The sequence below is a fragment of the Megascapheus bottae genome, chromosome 1 (assembly GCF_031878675.1).
Source record: "Megascapheus bottae isolate mThoBot1 chromosome 1, mThoBot2.hap1, whole genome shotgun sequence".
Lineage (NCBI taxonomy): Eukaryota > Metazoa > Chordata > Mammalia > Rodentia > Geomyidae > Megascapheus > Megascapheus bottae.
The window spans coordinates 5728911-5747202 of NC_143509.1; the positions used below are offsets into that span (position 1 = coordinate 5728911).

The 18292-nt window shown below is 41.8% G+C and overlaps 1 protein-coding gene and 1 pseudogene across 1 annotated transcript; one reads left to right on the top strand and one right to left on the bottom strand.

Annotated features, from left to right (window-relative positions):
* LOC150068137 (olfactory receptor 7E178-like) overlaps positions 1-9131 on the bottom strand; it is a 59262-nt pseudogene extending 50131 nt beyond the window's left edge.
* An 842-nt stretch (positions 9132-9973) lies between these two features.
* Positions 9974-17153, top strand: LOC150068138 (olfactory receptor 7E178-like). The gene is made up of 2 exons (XM_090344054.1): positions 9974-10139; positions 16453-17153. Exons 1-2 carry the CDS (start codon positions 9974-9976, stop codon positions 17151-17153), a joined length of 867 nt encoding a protein of 288 aa, XP_090200180.1.
* Positions 17154-18292: the final 1139 nt, after the last annotated feature.

Sequence of the window (18292 nt, forward strand, 5' to 3'; positions counted from 1 at the left end):
CTACGCAGGATGCTGTGAGTGGAAGATCAGTTTTTAAGCCAGCATGGGCAGGGAAGTCTGTGAGACTCTGATCTCCAATATACTACTCAGTAATGGCTGGAAGTGGCACTGTGGCTCATTGAGTGGAGCACTGGACATGAGCCAAAAAGCTCATGGGCAGTGTCTAATCCCTGCGTTCAACCACAAGGACTGGCACAAAAATGTTAAAAACAGAATATAACTTATATTTAACTCTCATCAATGACTCATGTGAAATGCAATTTTTTAAGAAATGTCAGTTAAATGCACGTGGTGGTAAGCTATAGCAGATTGCAGAAGTGACATCAGAGTTCACAGAGCCTCCCCATAACTAAAACAATAAACGATGAGACACAGTTTTCATATGATTTATCTTAGGCTGTTTCATTTGTTTCAACCATATTCTATATGCCAATTAACCTTCTGTTATGTGAGAGAGTGTAAAATTGCAAGGAAAGGTCATTTATTATTTTTTTTCCTTACCCAAGACACTAACACCCAGGTACCGTTGGTCCACGGGTGCTATCCTAGCGACTGTAAGGGGTCAGCCACAGCTGGAAATCCCATAAAACTGTTATTTGCAACTAAACACACACACAATCGATGAAAGCTCAAGCAGAACCCAAGCACCAAGTTCAAGCTTTCACCTAACAATAATATTTGCAACACAACATTTCTAAATTTGTTCCTATTCTTCCTATTCGAGGTACTGATGGATACAACCTAGAAATGTATTTTGGAGGTCATCAGTGATTTTTTCCTTCTGCTCAAGGCTAGCATTCTACAACTTGAGTCACGAGCAACTTCAGGACTTTTCTGTTTATGTGGTACTGAGGAATGGAACCCTATGCCACGTTCCCTGCCTGTCAGAAGAAATTTTTAAGAGTTGTGACATGAAACACATGTTTATGTTGACATATATACCTAATTACTTCCCCCTTCCATCTTCTTTTGTGGCAGTTCTAGGGCTTGACTCAGGGTCTGGGCACTGTGCCAGAGCTTTCTTTTCGCAAGAGCTAGTGCTCTACCACTTGAGCCAACATCTGCACTTCCAGCCTCTTTGGTAGTTTAGTGGAGATGAGAGTTTCATAAAATTCCCTGCCCAGGCTTGCTTCCAAACACACTCCTTAGATCTCAGCCCCCTGACTATATAGGAATACAAGCGAGAGCCACCAGTGCTGGCTTACCAACTTTTTTTCATATATTCTTATTGTAATTAATAGAAGGGTTACATTGTATTTGCCAGATAAGAGGTGCATTAATTCACATACATTGATAACCTTTCTCATGTCTTGGTCCCCAATTCACTCCCCCATACCCCGACCCCTCATCTTGTTTTCCCCCTTCCCTATCCAGTTACAAATAACCAAATACAAATATATCCAATATCTCAGATAACAAGGTGAGATACTGTAACAATATGAGATAACCAAGGGACAGCAAAAGAGATGAGACATAACATAGTACATTAAGGACAACAATCACTCATTATATGGCTTTTGTTTCTATATCCTAGAGGTCCTTTCATTGACACTATCCATTTCTTAAAATCTGATAATGGCCTATACAGCCTGCAAGCACCAACTCAACAATGATCTCTTCTACGAGGTCTTTCTCGTCCTCCCTGCCAGAAAACTCCATGATTCCTTTTGAGCTTCATTTTTATACCTATTGTGTGTAGCAACAGAGAGAGGGATGACTGTGTTTCACATGTCTTCTCTTATTTCATCAGGAAGCAATGCTAACAGATGGGATGAATATGTTCTTGGTGTTTGTGGGAAATTAAAGCAAAATATCCTTTTTTTCATATAAAAAGGGGAATTTATTGGGAAGTAGATGGTGAACTGATCACCCAGGGATATAGTATACACTCAGGAGCTGACACTGTGACCCCGAGTGGCTCTCATGCTGGGATTTTTTAATATATTTTTATTGTAATTCAAAAAAGGGTTAGATGATATTTGCCAGATAGAAGGTGCATTAATTCTCATACATTGGTACCCTTTCACATTTCTTGGTACCCATTACCCTCCCCCCACACCAGTCTTGGTTTCCCCCCTCCCCTATCAAATTTCAAATAAGCAAATACAAACAAATTCAATATATCAGATAACAAAGTGAGATACTGTAATAATATGAGATACCCAAGGGACAACAAAGGAGATGAGAGATAACATAGTACATTAAGAACAACAATCATTCGTTATTTGGCTTTCATTTCAATATCCTGGAGGTCCTTTCAATTAGCTCCATATTATATGGCCTTATTGCATTAAGGTTTTGCTCTATTGCAGATCTCTGCTAGTAGATCCCAAGGTTTCTACTGATTATGACAAATGAGGGAGACCATTGAGCCTATGTTCCTTTGAGTCTGGCTTACTTCACTTAATATGATTTTTTCTAAGTCTTTTCGTTTCCTAACAAATGGGGCAATGTCATTCTTTCTGACAGCAGCATAGAATTCCATTGTGTACAAATACCACAACTTGTTGATCCATTCATCAACTGAGGGACATCTAGGTTGATTTTATATCTTTGGTATGGTGAATAATGCTGCAATGAACATTGTTGTGCTAGTGGATTTAGTATGCCCTAGATTCTGGATGGTTGGGTAAATGTCAAGTAGTGGAATTGCTGGGTCATAGGGGACTTCTATGTTTAGCTTTTGAGGCACTGCCATACTGCTTTCCATAGTGGTTGAATGATTTTGCACTCCCACCAAAATTGTAGTAGGGATCCCTCCTGGCCACATCCCCTCCAGCATCTGTTATTATTACTTTTCCTGATCCTGGCCATTCTCACTGGAGTGAAGTGGAATCTTAGAGTTGTTTTGATTTTCATTTCTTCATGTGTCTATAAGCTACTTTTGTTTCTTCCTCAGAGAAGACTCTCTTTAAGTCTTGGACAATTTTTTAATGGGATGGTTGTTACTTTGGAGGTTAGTTTTGGAGTGATTCAATTTTTTGAGCTGTTGATGTATTTTAGATATGAGGCCTTTATCCCCTGTTTGGTTGGTGAAGATCTTCTCCCAATCTGTAGGCTTCCTAATTAATTTACTAGCTATATCCTTTGCCATACAAAAGCTCCGCAGTTTAATACAGTTCCACTTATCCAGCCTATCTCTGATTTGTTGCGATTTTTGTCCTTATTAAGAAAGTTTCAACCTGTGCCAAGGAGGCCTAGTGTATCTCCTATTCCTTCTTGTAAAGTTTTCAGTGTGTCAGCTTTTACCTCCAGGTCTTTGATCCATTTGGAGTTAATTCTTGTGCAGGGTGACAAAGAAGGATCCAACTTTAGCTTTCTGCAGGTGCTTAACCAGTTCTGCCAGCACAACTTTTTGAAGAAGCTGTCTTTCTTCCATTCTATTTTTTTGGCTCCCTTGTCAAAGATTAGGTGGCCACAGGTCTGTGGTTTAATATCTGTGTACTCAGTTCTATTCCATTGGTCTTCAGGCCTGTTCTTGTGCCAGTACCAAGGTGTTTTGATAATTATAGCCCTGTAATAAAGTCTAAAGTTTGGAATTGAAATTCCTCCTTCGCTGTTCTTTCTGCTAAGAAGTGTTTTTGCTATACGGGGTCTTTTATTATTCCATATGAAATTTTGAATTGCCTCTTCTATTTCTTTAAAGAATGCCATTGGGATATTGATGGGTATTGCGTTGAATTTGTAGATAGCCCTTGGCAAGTTTGTCATTTTCACAATGTTGATTCTTCCTATCCAGGAGCAAGGGAGGTTTTTCCATTTCCTTAGTTCTGCTTTAATTTCCTTTTTTAGGGTTTTAAAGTTTTCATCAAAAAGGTCCTTTACATTCTTAGTTGAGCTAATTGCTAGGTACTTTATTTTCTTTGAGGCTGTTGTGAAAGGAGTTGCTTTCCTGATTATTGCCTCGTTCCTCTCACTGTTTTCATAGAGGAAGGCAGTTGATTTTTGAGGGTTCATTTTATAGCCTGCTACACTTCCAAAGTTTTGAATCAGCGCAAGGAGCTTGGGAGTAGAGTTGATAGGATTCTTTAAATACAGAATCATGTCATCTGCAAAGAGGGATAGTTTTACTTCCTCTTTCCCTACTTGTATCCCCTTTATGCTTGCTTCTTGCCTTATTGCGCTCCCTAGGAATTCTAATACTATGTTAAAGAGGAGTGGAGAGAGTGGGCATCCTTGTCTTGTTCCTGATTTTAGAGGGAATGGCTTTAGATTTTCACCATTAAATATAATACTAACAGTGGGTTTGTGAAACACAGCCTTTGTTATATTGAGGAATATTCCATGGATTCCTATTTCTCCAGAGCTTTTAACATAAAAGGGTGTTTGATCCTGTCAAATGCCTTTTCCGCATCTATTGAGACAATCATGTGATTTTTGTCCTTGCTCCTGTTGATGTGTTGAATTATATTAATTGATTTGCGTATGTTGAACCAGCTTTGCCTCCCTGTGATGAATCCCGTTTGATCTTACCCACCACTGAGCATTTTGGTATATATGGGAGATAAATATTAATATTCCTCCATATACATGTCAAAATAGTTTGGTCCACAATCTTAAAGTGATTGTCCTAAGAGATGTGTTTGACATAATAGACATAATTGATAGGGACTGCTTATTTTTACATTCCCATTTAAAGAAGTATCTTTAAGGAGCAGTGGAAAGGGGTTTCATCATCATCATCAACATCATCATCATCATCATGATATGGTTGTACAAAGAGGTTTCAATTCGGCATCCTAGGTTACAAGTACGATGAACTGTGATCAATGACAACTTCTATCCTAATTGCCCACCTGTCTCTTCATTCTTCTCTACCTAATGATCTGTAGTTAATTTCACAAGATCATTTACTTTATTTTAATACTAGATGTTTTATTGATTTTTAAGTTTAATAATTCACATTTAATAATTGGCATGTTTATTCATTCTAATGTTAATTTCTGACAAGTAATGACAACAACAGCAATAATTCTACAAGTAACTTCAAACATATACTCCGGTAACATCATATGTAGATCATATGACAGAAATTACATGCAATACATAACTCATATCCTTGCATTGCAGAACTCCTCCTCGCTCATCCAGGATATTGTGGTGACTTTCTTCCCCATATGCATCCTTACAAACCCCACCTTCTTCACACTGGAGTTCATAGGAAGCTATGTATGTAACCATTTTAGGCCACGATAGATGCTATTGTCTATGATTTCACAAAGGAGTACAAAAGAGAAGGAGAGTACAGAATGACACGCTGTGGTGACCATGGACAACAAATCATGGTTTTTGTTGTTGTACCAGTAGTGGAGCTTGAGTTTAGGGCCTGGCACTGTGCATGAGATACTTTGCTCAAGGCTGGCACTCTACCCGTTGAGCCTACAGCTTCATTTCTGACTTTGTGGGGCTGGTTGGCAATTAGACTCTGGAATGTCCTGCCCAGGCTGCAGCCAACTGTGTCCAGTGTTATCACGATTATCACAGCTTAACTGTTGCATGCTGGTATTCTTCCAGCTTACTACAGAAACTATTAAACTGGTTTTCCTCATGAAGAACCACTTTTGGCAATAACCAGTCCTCCCCCTGTTCTTCAGGATTTGTCTCTACTGGATCATAATCAGTGCATTCAGCTCCTATTCCTTTCTCCATTCAACATAAATCAATAGCCTTTGGCTCCAAGGCGGCTTAATATGGATACTGGCAATGGAGAAAGCAATGTGATATAGGAGCTTCCTAATTCACACATCCCTGACAGAAAGAGAACACAGTATGGTTCATACAGACTGGAAGAATCAGACTAGACTGGAAGAATCAGACTAAAGGGCTGGAGTGAGACAGGCATCTGTGGTTCCATCCTCGAACACTAGCTACTCAGAAAACTGAAATATGAGGATTCTGGCTTGAATCCAGCCGAGGCAGGAAAGTCATGCGAGGCTTTTATTTTCAAAAAACTACTCAGAAAAATCCAGAAGGGAGGCTGTGGCTTAAGCCTGAGTGATTTCGTCTTGAGTAAAAGCTCAGGGACAGCACCCAGAGCCAGATTTTAAGGACTGCTAAAAACAACAAACAAAAAATAAGAAAGAATGGGAAAGAAAGGGAGATTTTTTCCTTTTCTATTTTTGTGTGCCAGTTCTGCAGCTTGTATTCAGGGCCTAAGCACTGTCCTTAGGCTTCCTCAAGGTTAGAGCTCTGCCACTTATGCAACAGCGCCACTTCTGGCTTTTTCTTATTTTAACTTATGTGGTATTGAGGAATGAAATCCAGGTCTTCGTGCATGCCGGGCATGCACTCTAACACTAAGCCAAAGTCCCTGCCCAAAAGGTAATTTTTTTCCTTAATGGCTTGGACTCCAAATGCATTAACAGTCTAATTACCCAAATTAGCCCATGTGACACAAAGGAATAGCAAGAACCTCCATCATCACCATCCATTGAGCTCTTCCACTCCAGAGGAAGATTAAGGATAAAATATATTTTGTCCAATCCCTCCTTTTCTTGACATTTGATCACCTTTTGCTTTCCATTCATTGTGGCAAAAGAAGCAAAATAGACATGAGAAAATATTTGTCATGTACAAACACGGTTTGGTGTCATTATTCATATTGATTCCTTTTTTCCCTTTGGTAATGGTCATTTCTATCTGCTTGAATAAGATGTCCACCACTCTCAGCCTAAAACTTTATACCTATTGGAAAATTGTTCAATTCCCCCTCTCCAACATTGCAACCAAGATCCTTCTCTAAATAAAGATGAGGAAAGAGCCAAAGCTGAAAGGTAAAAATTCAGGAATGCAAAGTGAGCATCATTAGAAAAATAGGTGTTGGTTTTCTAACTTTTCCAATTAATTTCCTACCTTGAAGCTGCTGGAGCAAAAACGGAGAATGCCCGGTGTGGAATCTCTCCAGGGCTCTGCTAATGTCCCTGTTCCTCAGGCTGTAGATGAAGGGGTTCAGCAGGGGAGGGACCACAGCATACATCACTGAGGCCACCACATGGTTTCCGGGGGATATTGACAGAGCTGAACCAAAGTACTCCCCCAGTCCTGTGCCATAAAAGAAGCTCAAGATGGGCAGGTGAGGGCCACAGGTGCAGAAGGCTTTGTACTTCCCCCCTGTCGATGGGATTTTCAAAATGGAGGACATAATTTGTCAGTAGGAGAAGAGAATGCCTGAGGCAGGGAGAACTCCAAGCAGGATGCCAATAACACACATGACTATTTCATTGCTGAAGCTGTTGTTACAGGCCAGGTGAGGCAGCTGGGAAGGTTGGCAGAAGAAATTAGCAATGTCCACAGTCCTGAAGCAGGTAAGCTGTAAGACAATCAGATTGTGTAGCAGGGATTCCAAAAGACCAAGTGTGAAAGACACCCCAAGTAAGGAGACACAGAGATGAGGGTTCATGATGAATGAATAATGCAGGGGGTGACAGATGGCCAAAAACGGTCATAGGCCATAGCAGTCTGAAGCATAGAATCAGTACATGCAAAAGTGATGAAAAGAGACATCTGGGTGAGGCAGCCCCCATAGGAGATGGCTCTGCTGTGACTCTGGAGGTTCATCAGCGACTTAGGGACGGTGGTGGAGGTGAAGCCGATGTCAATCAAGGACAGATTAGAGAGGAAGAAGTACATGGGGATGTGGAGGTGGGGGTCAGAGGTGATGGCCAGTTTGATGAGCAGATTTCCAACCACGGTGAACAGGTACATGGACAGGAAGAGCCCAAAGAGGACAGGATGGAGTTCAGGATCCTCTGAGAGCCCCCGGAGGAAGAATTCTGTGGCAGTGGTTACATTTTTTGTGTGAGTATGTCTCCAAACACTTAAAAAGAAAAACCAATATAAGACAGTGAAATACAAAAAGAAAAAAAATACCCCTGGCTCTTCATGCTTTGAATGGGAATAGTGACATGCGAATAATTTACACTTAGTACTCCTATCTTTTTCTTAATTGGGGCTAAACCAGTTAACATGAAAGTTATTAATGATTTTCCTGCTCTCCTTCTTGTAATCATACATCAGATATATGAAGACAATTTAAGTATAAAACAGATCTTAAGTCACTTTAAACAGGGAATGCAATATCCTTTCAATATTACAATAGTTGAAGTGGACCGGCATTATCCAATACTGAGATTAAATGGACAGTTTAGAATGAAAACAGTGTGCCTCTTACCGTGTGTGTGTGTGTGTGTGTGTGTGTGTGTGTGTGTGTGTGTGTGTGTGTGTGCGCGCGCGCCCTGGTAATGGGACCACTTCATGGTTTTCCTGTAATGCCTACCTAAACAAGGAGATGCATTCACTGGGCATGATGTGAAGTACCTACAGTTTATCATCCCAGCACTTTGGAAGGAGATGCAGGAGGAACACAAGTCTAAGGCCAGCCTGGGCTACATGGTAAGGTCTTGTCAAAAGAACACACACACACACACACACACACACACACACACACACACACACACTTCTTGGGTTTGGAAATGTAGCTCATTAGAAGTATGTGCTCATCATGGACAAGGCCCAGTGAGAACAACTAAAAGGGCATTTCCATGATATAAATGCTATAGACATGGCAAAGGGTTTTCCACTGTGGTGAGCAGAACTGAGGCTCTAATGGAAGAAGCCATTGCCTCTGCTCCAACGTGGCCTATGCAGTGTCAGTCAAGACATTTTAAGTGAAGATCTCTGAATTGGAGCTGGGCACCAGTGACTCACGATGATAATCCTAGATACTCAGGAGGTTGAGATCTGAGGTTTGCAATAGGAAGCCAACCATGAGACTCTTATCTCTAATGAACCTGCACAAAACAAGGTTTGGTGGTGCAGCTCAAGTGGTATAGCACCAGCCTCAGAGAAAACGTGACAGGACAGGACCCAGGTGCACACAAAAGAAATATGCATGTATATCTATGTGCATATACACACATATAATCATGTATGTATCTATACCTCTGTATATTATGTATTCATGATGGTCTTCCTGAGATATTGCAATCATACCACCTGAATGATGATAAAGAAAATTTTAAGATTTTCTTTCCACTTTCCTTCCTAACTCCCCTATGTCTCAGAACTTGCGGAGTTTCAAAGCTGCTTTGTAGGGTCTGGGCCAACACATCTAGCTCTGAATGATCTCCCATGCCTGCTGTACCTAATACAATTAAAAACAAATTCACTAAGAAGCTTCTGAATGCAGAGATCCAGTCAAGGAGGAGAAGAACAAATATAGACTGGACTACAAAAATCACAGAATAAAAAGACAGGCTAATTAGTAACTGTTTTTTTTTCTCCTCAGTGGATCAAGGCAAAATGCACATAATTACACGAATCAGTCTGTGCTATCTCAGTCTCTGTGGATTTTCCAGTATTAGAAGATGAGTAATAGAAAAATGGATGTCCAGGGCTGGGAGTTTGGCCTAGTGATAAGAGTGCTGCCTAAGATGCATGAAGACCCGGGTTTGATTCCTCGGTAGCACCCACACAGAAAAAAACCGCAAAGTACTGCTTTGGCTCAAGTGGTAGAGCTCTAACCTTGAAAAAGGTCCAAAGATAGTGCTCAGGCCCTGAGTTGAAGCCCCACAACTGGCAAAAAAGAAAGAAAATGAATAAATGGGTGTCCAAAGTCCAGCATATCTTTCTCTACTACTCACCAATAAAATGTCTGCCTACACACACACACACACACACACACACACACACACACACACGCCATGAAAGGCAAAAAGTTAATCAAACAATAAAGTTATCAGCCAGATGTTGTAGTTCACTCCTGTAATCTTAGCTAATACTTCTGAGAATTGAGATTTGACGTCAAATGGTAAAGTCAATGTGACTCTTATGTCCAAAGAGCCACTGAAAAGCCAGGAGTGCAGTTGCCTTTGAGCAATCAGTAAGGAATAGTACAGCCAGGAGTCAATAACAGTGAGGGAAAAATACATCCAATTAAGGAGCCACAGAGATTAGGGCTCAAGGTGACTTGGTAATGTGGAGTGTGACCAATGGCCACAACCCTGACAAAAGCCATGGCAGTCAGAAGCATATTACCACCACACATAAAAAGGATGAACAGAGACCTTGGTGTGAGGCAGCCCCCATAGAAGATGGTTCTGCTGTGACTCTGGAGGTCCGCCAGCAACTTGGTGGTGGAGGTGAACAGATGTCATGCAAGGAGAGGATGGAGAGGAAGAAATACATGGGAGTGTGGAGGTGGGGATCAGAGATGTCAGCCAGGATGATGAGCAGATTTTCTGAGCACAATGATCAGTTACATGGACAGGAAGAGCCTAACCATGAAGTGCTGTAGTTCAGGGTCATCTTAGAATCTCAGGAGATGGAACTGTGTGACGGTTTTGAGACTGCCAGCTTCTCTGCTGCTTGGACAACTGTTGAAAAAAAAACTCTTGAGAAAAAAATTAAACAGACAACAAAGGCTATGTGCCTACTGAGTTGGAATATTTGTAAGCTGTATTTACCACCTGAGGCCAAAGCTTCTGAAATCATTCTCCATGGGATATTTCCTGAACCTCTAGAATTTTCTTTTGGTTGCTCAGCTCTTGAAGCCCTTCTATTTGCTACTTTAAAGATACACAACACTAGAAAGAAACAGGTATAGAAATTACCATGTCTATGGCAACACTGCAATGCAATTTACTCTTTGAAAATAGAGACTAAAAACCTGGTTGTTGGTGGCTCACACCTGTACTACTAGCTACTCAGGAGACTATGATATGGAGATCAGAGTTTGAAGCCAGCCAGCCAGGACATTCTATGAGACTCTGTCCTCCAACTAAATGCACAAAATCATAAAAGGAGCTGGGGCTCAAGGAGCAGAACACCAGTCCTGAGCAAACAAAGCTCAGAGCATAACTTCAAGTCCCAGAACTTGTACACACACACACAAACACACACACACACACACACACGTGCACGCACACACACACATATGCACGCATACACACACACACACACACACACACACACACACATGCACACACACACAAATTCATGGCCATAGTTCTTTTCTTTTTATTGTAGAGGTGATATACAGAGGGGTGAAGTTTATGTAACTCAGGAATTGAGTGCATTTCTTCTTGAGCAGTATCATCTCCTCCCTCATTTTCTCCCAGTCTTTTCACTCCTGGAACCCAGTCCCCTCAAATTGTATAGTTCATTTTCAACATTTTCCTAGTGAATTTCACTGCTGAATTGGTTCATGTTTTCTTCATGGACACAGTTTTGTCCTATAAAATATTTCATGGGGAATCTACAGAAATATTTTATACAGCAAGGTTCAATATCTTCAGAATTGTTGCCTGTTCTTTGTTAAGTAGTGCCCCTTCTGTCTGGCAAATATGATGAAACCCTTCTATTAATTACAATAAAAAGATATTAAAAAAGAATTGATGCCTGTTCTATTATTGTTTTCTATTTTTTATAATTTGGAGTTTTCATTATTTATTGAAATTGGAATAAACAAAATAAAATGTGCTCGGAATGGTTAATTCATTAGGAAACTCTAAAGTTGAATAAAGCTGTGTGTTGGTGGCTTATGCCTGTCATCCTAGCTACTCAGGAGGCTGAGATCTGAGGATTATGGTTCAAAGCCAGCTCATCAGGAAGGATCGAGGGACTCTTGTTTTCAATGAACTCCCAGAAAACCTGAAGTTGCCCCATGTCTCAAAGTGGGAGAGATTTAGTCTTGAGCAATAAATCCCAGGGACAGCACCCAGACCCTGAATTCAAGTCCCATGATGATCAAAATAAAAAGTTAGTAAAATATTAAGTTAAAAACAAAAAACCCACAAACTGTTGAAGAGGAGACAAAGAGAATATCCACAATAGTTTTCAGACACTGCATGTATTCAGGCAAAGATTTCTGTTTTATTATATGCTCCTCTGTTCTCTCTCTCTCTCTCTCTCTCTCTCTCTCTCTCTCTCTCTCTCTCTCTCTCTCTCTCTCTCTCTCTCTCTCTCTCTCTCTCTGTTTCTGTCTTTCTTGGCTTATGCTTATTTGCTATACCACTTAAGTCACAGGACCATTTCTAGCTTTTCTATGTATGTGGTTGCAAGGAATCAAAACGGTCTTTGTGCATTCTAGGCAAGTACTCTATCAGTAGGGCCCCTGAGGGGAGCTTAGTTCTGTGGAGATTACAGGCCCCTGTACTTTTTACCCAGTTTGACTGGAACCTTGGTTTTCAGATCCTTATAGAATCTGTTTTGGCTGGCTGTCCCTCCCCTTCTGACAGCTCCACCTGTAAGCTCCTCCCTCTCTCATGGCAGCCACCCCCTGGTGTCCCAACTAGGAGTCTCCCAACATGCACCTCTCCTGGCCTTCCAGCCATGCCTTCCCCATCACGCCCAGGCACCACTTTCTTCTCCTCTTGGCCCCCTGTGTCAAAGACATGCACCAAGATTCCCTTGCCCCATGATGTGCTGTCCTGGGGCCTGGTTGCTTCTGGTGGGGTAGAAAGCCAGCTGAGTAGGTGGGAGGGAGTTCCTTCTGAGCTAGTTTACACAACCTATCTGGCTTGGTTTCCTTGGTCCTGTTGGATGTTCTGCAGAATGAAGTAGGGGGAGCTGGGAATGTCTCACACAACCACCCACCCACTATCCAGGGCTCTAGGACACAGCAAAGAGAAGCTGGGGTTATTAGGGTCTCTGCTGAAACAATCATTATTAGGATAGTATGGTTAGTTTGGCATCTCATGTAGAGCGCAATTAGTCTTAGATTTGAAGTTTTCTTGTTCTCATTGCTGTATGGGACAATTGGTCATAGCCTTCAGAAACTTTGAGGCAGGTATTTGATGTGGTAGTGTAATACTCGTTAGTTTTTATTTTTTTGTTGTTTTGGCTCAAGTTAAAGCTTTATTATAGGCAAAACCCATCAATGCTCATGTCTTGTAAACATACTTTCCTACCATAAAACTCAGTAACATAGCACCTATAAGGAGTAGTAAGCAGTTTCTGCGGTTTATGAATATATTTCGATCAATATCACCCCTCCAATATTGTCACTGTCCCCTACTCACCCGTTCACTCACTGTTCATAATTTTGTAGGATATACATTGAATGCTTGTTTGCATTCTCCCCATCTTCTCCTCTTCATCTACCCCTTGATGCCACTCCAATCCTGTTAAGTCCCCACTTCCTGGTGTTTATTTCTCTGAATATTGATTTTGCATTTCTATGGAATTACACCATTTGAGATCTTCTGGAATCTACCATATATCAGTGAATACATTTGTATACAAGATCATACAGCCCAATGTACTTACTAAGGAGTTTGTGAGCTAAATAAACCATGCACATACAAGGGAAAACATAGATTCTGTATCTCTCTGAGCCTAACTTACTCTCATTAACATGATTTTTTTCCAGATCTTTCCAAATGATACAATGTTGTCCTCACTAATGGATGACTATGTATATATACCGCATTTCCTTGCTCCATTGGCCCACTGAGGGTGCTCTGGGATGATTCCATCCATGTCTGATAATCTACCAACAGCAGAATCCTCACATCCTTCATATTCTTTTTTCTTTTTTTTCCTGGCCGCTTTCCTCCCATATGGCTGCCTGGTTCCTCATCATTATGGGGAATCTGTGCCACTAAGAATCCTTTTCACATCCGTAGGGCCTCTGGGCACTTATTGCTTTATGTTTCTGATCCTCTGGATCATTCCAAGGGGTGCAAGTTCAATTCATTCCCCATACTTGTGCTACAGTGAATCCTGGGACTCTGCTACATCATATGGGAACATCAAAGAAATGTTGCATGAGGACTCAGCTGGGTTTTTGCAGGTATTGCGTCCTGGGAAGTTAAGGATATGTTTGTATAAATAATGATCATATGAATAAAATATTTATAAAATAAATAAAATTCTCAGGGTAGAACAATGATATTCTTGGTGATGTTTTGTGTGGATCAATTGTAGAACAACACAAATATTATAAACGTTACTCTAGTTTGTCCATACTATGTAAGGCTTTGGTAAAGCATATTTTAATGCCAATGAAAATGAAAAGGGAATGGTTCTGCCCTTCATCAAATAAGAATAAATGACCAAAGTTTAAATCTATAAATCTTCTTGCTAGACAAAGCAATTTTCCACCTGGCATGGATTTTTTTTTTATGATTCTGTCAGCCCCTGTGTCAAATGTCCAAAACTTGTGACCTGTGGGTATTAATCCTCCAAGGCCATATAGAAGTCAAAGATGAGCCTTCCCTCCCTTGTCACCACCACACTGGTCCTATATCTGTCTCCTCATCACCACCATCTCTGCTCCTTCTGTGTCTTCACCTCTCTCGTGAGGACAGAGGCTGTACTTTTGCTGAGCAACAGAACTGGGGTCCTCAGATCTGTCCTCCTGTGTCTTAGCTGAGCAGCTTAAGCAATTGAGTGGGGCATGATGGGCAGTAAACGACTTTCAGGAATATCTTCTCTGCAGCATGAGGACAGGTAGGATGGTTTGGCCATCACAGGGGGTGAGGATGCCCATGTAAATCGCTGCACACAAGGGGACTGGAAAGTGTATGTCCTCAGTGAACTTGCAGGTAGTGTTTGAAGGTTAGGGGTACCAATATATGTAATGGAGAATTATTTACCTACTGTGCTTTTCATTCTCATTTGTGGCTTACCAAATGCAGCAGGATATAAATGGTTCAAACCAATTTCGTAAGTTTTCATAGAGGCTGACTGAAAAGAGGAGGAGGAGTAGTAGGAGTTAGATGAGTAGTAGAAATAGTAGGGAGAGGAGGAGGAGAAGGAGGAGGAGAAGAGGGAGGAGGAGGAACATTGTGATGATGATGAAAATGACAAGAGGATGTTACATCAATGAAACTACTGGCAGATATGCCTTGTGTCCCTCTCGGAGATCTAGTTCTTAGGCCATTCTTTCTCATTTCATATGCTTAACCTTCTATGGTGTGTTTGTGTGTGTGTGTGTGTGTGTGTGTGTGTGTGTGTGTGTGTTTATGTGCAAGTACATATGTAGGTTCGGTGGCTTGAACTCAGGGCCTGGGTGCTGTCCCTGAGGTTTTTGCTCAAAGCTACAGCTCCACTTCCTGCTTTTTACTAGTTAATTGAAGACAAGTATTTCTCAGACATCCCTGCCCCAGAATGGCTTCCACCTGTGAATCTCAGGCCTCAGCCCCTAGAATAGTTGGAATGAGAATTATGAGCCATCTGCCTCTGAAACAATGTATATTTTTAAAGAGCAGGCTGTTCACCTTCCTCTTATTCATTTGGTTAAACAACAGATGAGGTGATGAAAGGAGTTATTCCACCAGAATACTTTCCTACCATACTTTACTCAATTGGTTTGTGAATCGATACATAAGACCCTGTATGTATTCATACACCTTGATAATTGAGATCTAATTTCCATGTTTAAGAGAATGTTCAGCGTTCTTTGTTTCTATGAGCCTGACTTATTTCACTCAATATCACATTTCCAGACCTACCCATTTCCCCACAAATGCCATAATACCAGGAAAGGCAAGTGCAGAGGAACCAGAAGTAGATTTGTGCCTGCGTGATGTCAGAGATGAATAAGAATCGGATGGGACTGGGTTTTTTCATTGGGATAAAAAATATTCACTGCACTAATGGCTGGGAATCTGCTTTGTTCTCCTAACCCAATATTGCTCCAGTGGCTTGACCTACTGCTGGCCCTTCCCCCAGTGGATGGTCCACAAATTCTCCAGCCCAGTTTACCACCCAGAATCTCAATCTCTATAGGAAAACTTACTGTCCTACCCTCTCAATGGATAGGCTTCCTAGAGCCTAGGTCTGAGCACTGGCTCCAAAAATAGGCTCCTAGACAGAGACATGCATCATAACTGTGTAAAACGCTTAGATTCCCCCCTGCTGCCCTGAAACCTGCTCCCCCCCACTACACAAGTCTGTGCTCTACTGCCAGGTGATCTTGCTCTAGCCAGCCCAGTTATTCTTTGCTTTTCAACACAGCTGTGTGTCACACAAGGAAACTTCACATGTAGAAAAAGCCCAAGGAACAAGGCATCTCAGAGTGAGAAGATTCTAGAAGTCAGGGAATGCCACTCTTCACCAACATTCATGAGTATATTGTACTGCATGGGTGGTGCAAAATTCAAACTTGTATGTACTTGAATTTCAATTGTATACAGTTGAAAATTTCTGGATATGTGTTTCATTTTCCTAACAAGATGTTTTTTGTTTATGAGCAGTTGCCCAAGTGATACAGAGGCACGAAATCTAACCCAGGTTACAGATTTCCTTCTCCTGAGACTCTCAGAGGATCCAAAATTACAACCTATGCTCTTTGGACTGTTCCTGTCCAAGTACCTGATCACTGTGCTGGGAAATCTGCTCATCATCCTGGCTGTCAGCTCGGACCCCCACCTCCACACCCCCATTTACTTCCTCCTCTCCATCCTCTCCTTGGATGACATCTGCTTCATCTCCAACACCATTCCCAAGATGCAGATGAACCTGCAGAGTCACAGCAGAGCCATTTCCTGTGCAGGCTGCCCCACCCAGATGTGCTTCTACATCATTTTTGCTGTATGGATATTGTGCTTCTTACTGTGATGGCCTATGACCGCTTTGTGGCCATCTGTCACCCCCTGAATTACCCTCTCATCATGAACCCTCGTCTCTGTGTCTCCTTGGTTTTGCTGTCTCTTGTTGTCAGCTTCTTGGAAGGACAGCTGCACGTGTGGATGGCATTGCAGATGACCGATTTCAAGGAACTGGAAATCCCAAATTTCTTCTGTGACCCTTCACAAATTCTGGATCTTTCCTGTAGAGACACACTCTCAAATGATGTCTTCAGATATGTTTTTGCTCTCATTTATGGATTTCCTACAATCTTTGGAATCCTTCTCTCTTACTATAAAAGTATTTGTTCAATGCTGAGAATTCCATCATCAAGAGGGAAGTTCAAAGCCTTCTCCAACTGTGGCTCTCACTTGTCAGTGGTGTGTTTATTCTTTGGGACAGCATTGGGTGTTTATGTTGAATCAGCTGTGTCACATTCTGCCAGGGGCAGTGCTGTGTCCTCAGTGATGTACACAGTGGTCACTCCTTTCCTGAACCCCTTCATCTACAGCCTGAGGAACAGGGACCTCAAAAGTTTCCTGATCATGCTGTTGAAAAGAGGAGCTGACATCAGGAGGTAGAAAATCCATCTGTAATATGGTTTTGCAGAGGAAAAAATATAACCCCCATTCCTGTAAATCCTACCTGTCTGGACACATTCTTAGTATTTATCTGGTTTCATTAGTGAAATTGATGACACAGGAGCACTGTGTCAAGGATATTCATGAGTAAGGATTCATTTGTTTTTAATGTATAACATTTTAGTTTGTAAAGATCATGCATGTCTTGAGATGGTCACCCCACAAACTGAATTTTACAATGGTTGGATGTGAATTTTCTATCATGGATATTTTACTGTTGCTCCTCTCTGGGGCAGCAACACGGGAACGGGGAGGGACACACAGGGCCAGCCTGTAGTCCACCGAGAGCCGAGCGAGATGGTAAGTGTTGATGACCCAACCCTCCCCCAATTACTGGGGAAGAAAAAACCCCGCTGAGTCAGAAGCAGTGTTAACCATGAAAGCGCATCAGATCTCTCTGCTGATCTCTGCTGATCTGATCTGCTGTTCTCACGTGTTCTCTGATGCTCTCATGCCTTTATTGCATCAGACAATTAGTTATATACTGTTGGGGTAAGAGAAGGTGGGAACTGGGAAGCTAGCCAATAGGAAGAGGGCCTCTGTGCTACCACTAAGGGTCTGGGTGGGGCTTTCAGGTACTGGGCAGGACAGGTGCAGGAAAGCGCGTGAGACCTGAGCTGCTGCGAGACCCGCGAACCTGAAGGGGTTCAATTGAGTCAGGTACACAGAGATGCCTTAAGAGAGGTATGGAAAGGCCTGAATCCCTTGTCAAAGCCCTTTAATTGCTGCTGAGCCAGAATTAGGCCTCAGAGAAGGAAATCAGGCCCCAACAATTTCTCCTTTTTGTTTATTAGAAAAGGGGGGACTGACCCGACCCGTGGGTTCAGTTATTCGTCAGGCTCGAGGAGGCACCTCCTAAGAGAAGAAAACCAATGGGGGAAAGAGAGGAAGGAGACCAGGCGCATAAAGAAAGACAGAGTCAGTCTGGGTCGCGTCAAGGTCTCTTTTATTAAAAGCAAAGCAGGGTTTATATACCCTGAGTGTAAGGAAGGGAGTATAGAGGGGGGGATGGAGAGTTTTTGCGATAACAAGAATGGGAAATCTCAAGGTTAGGGGTGGGTCAGGCTATTCTTTTCGCC

What these genes read in the sequence shown, in the direction of transcription:
- LOC150068138 (XM_090344054.1), top strand. Translation starts at nt 9,974, where the DNA reads ATGTGGAGTGTGACCAATGGCCACAACCCTGACAAAAGCCATGGCAGT. An exon ending in CCAGCAACTTGGTGGTGGAG is followed by an intron (nt 10,140 to 16,452) that starts GTGAACAGATGT and finishes ACCATTCCCAAG; the next exon opens with ATGCAGATGAACCTGCAGAG.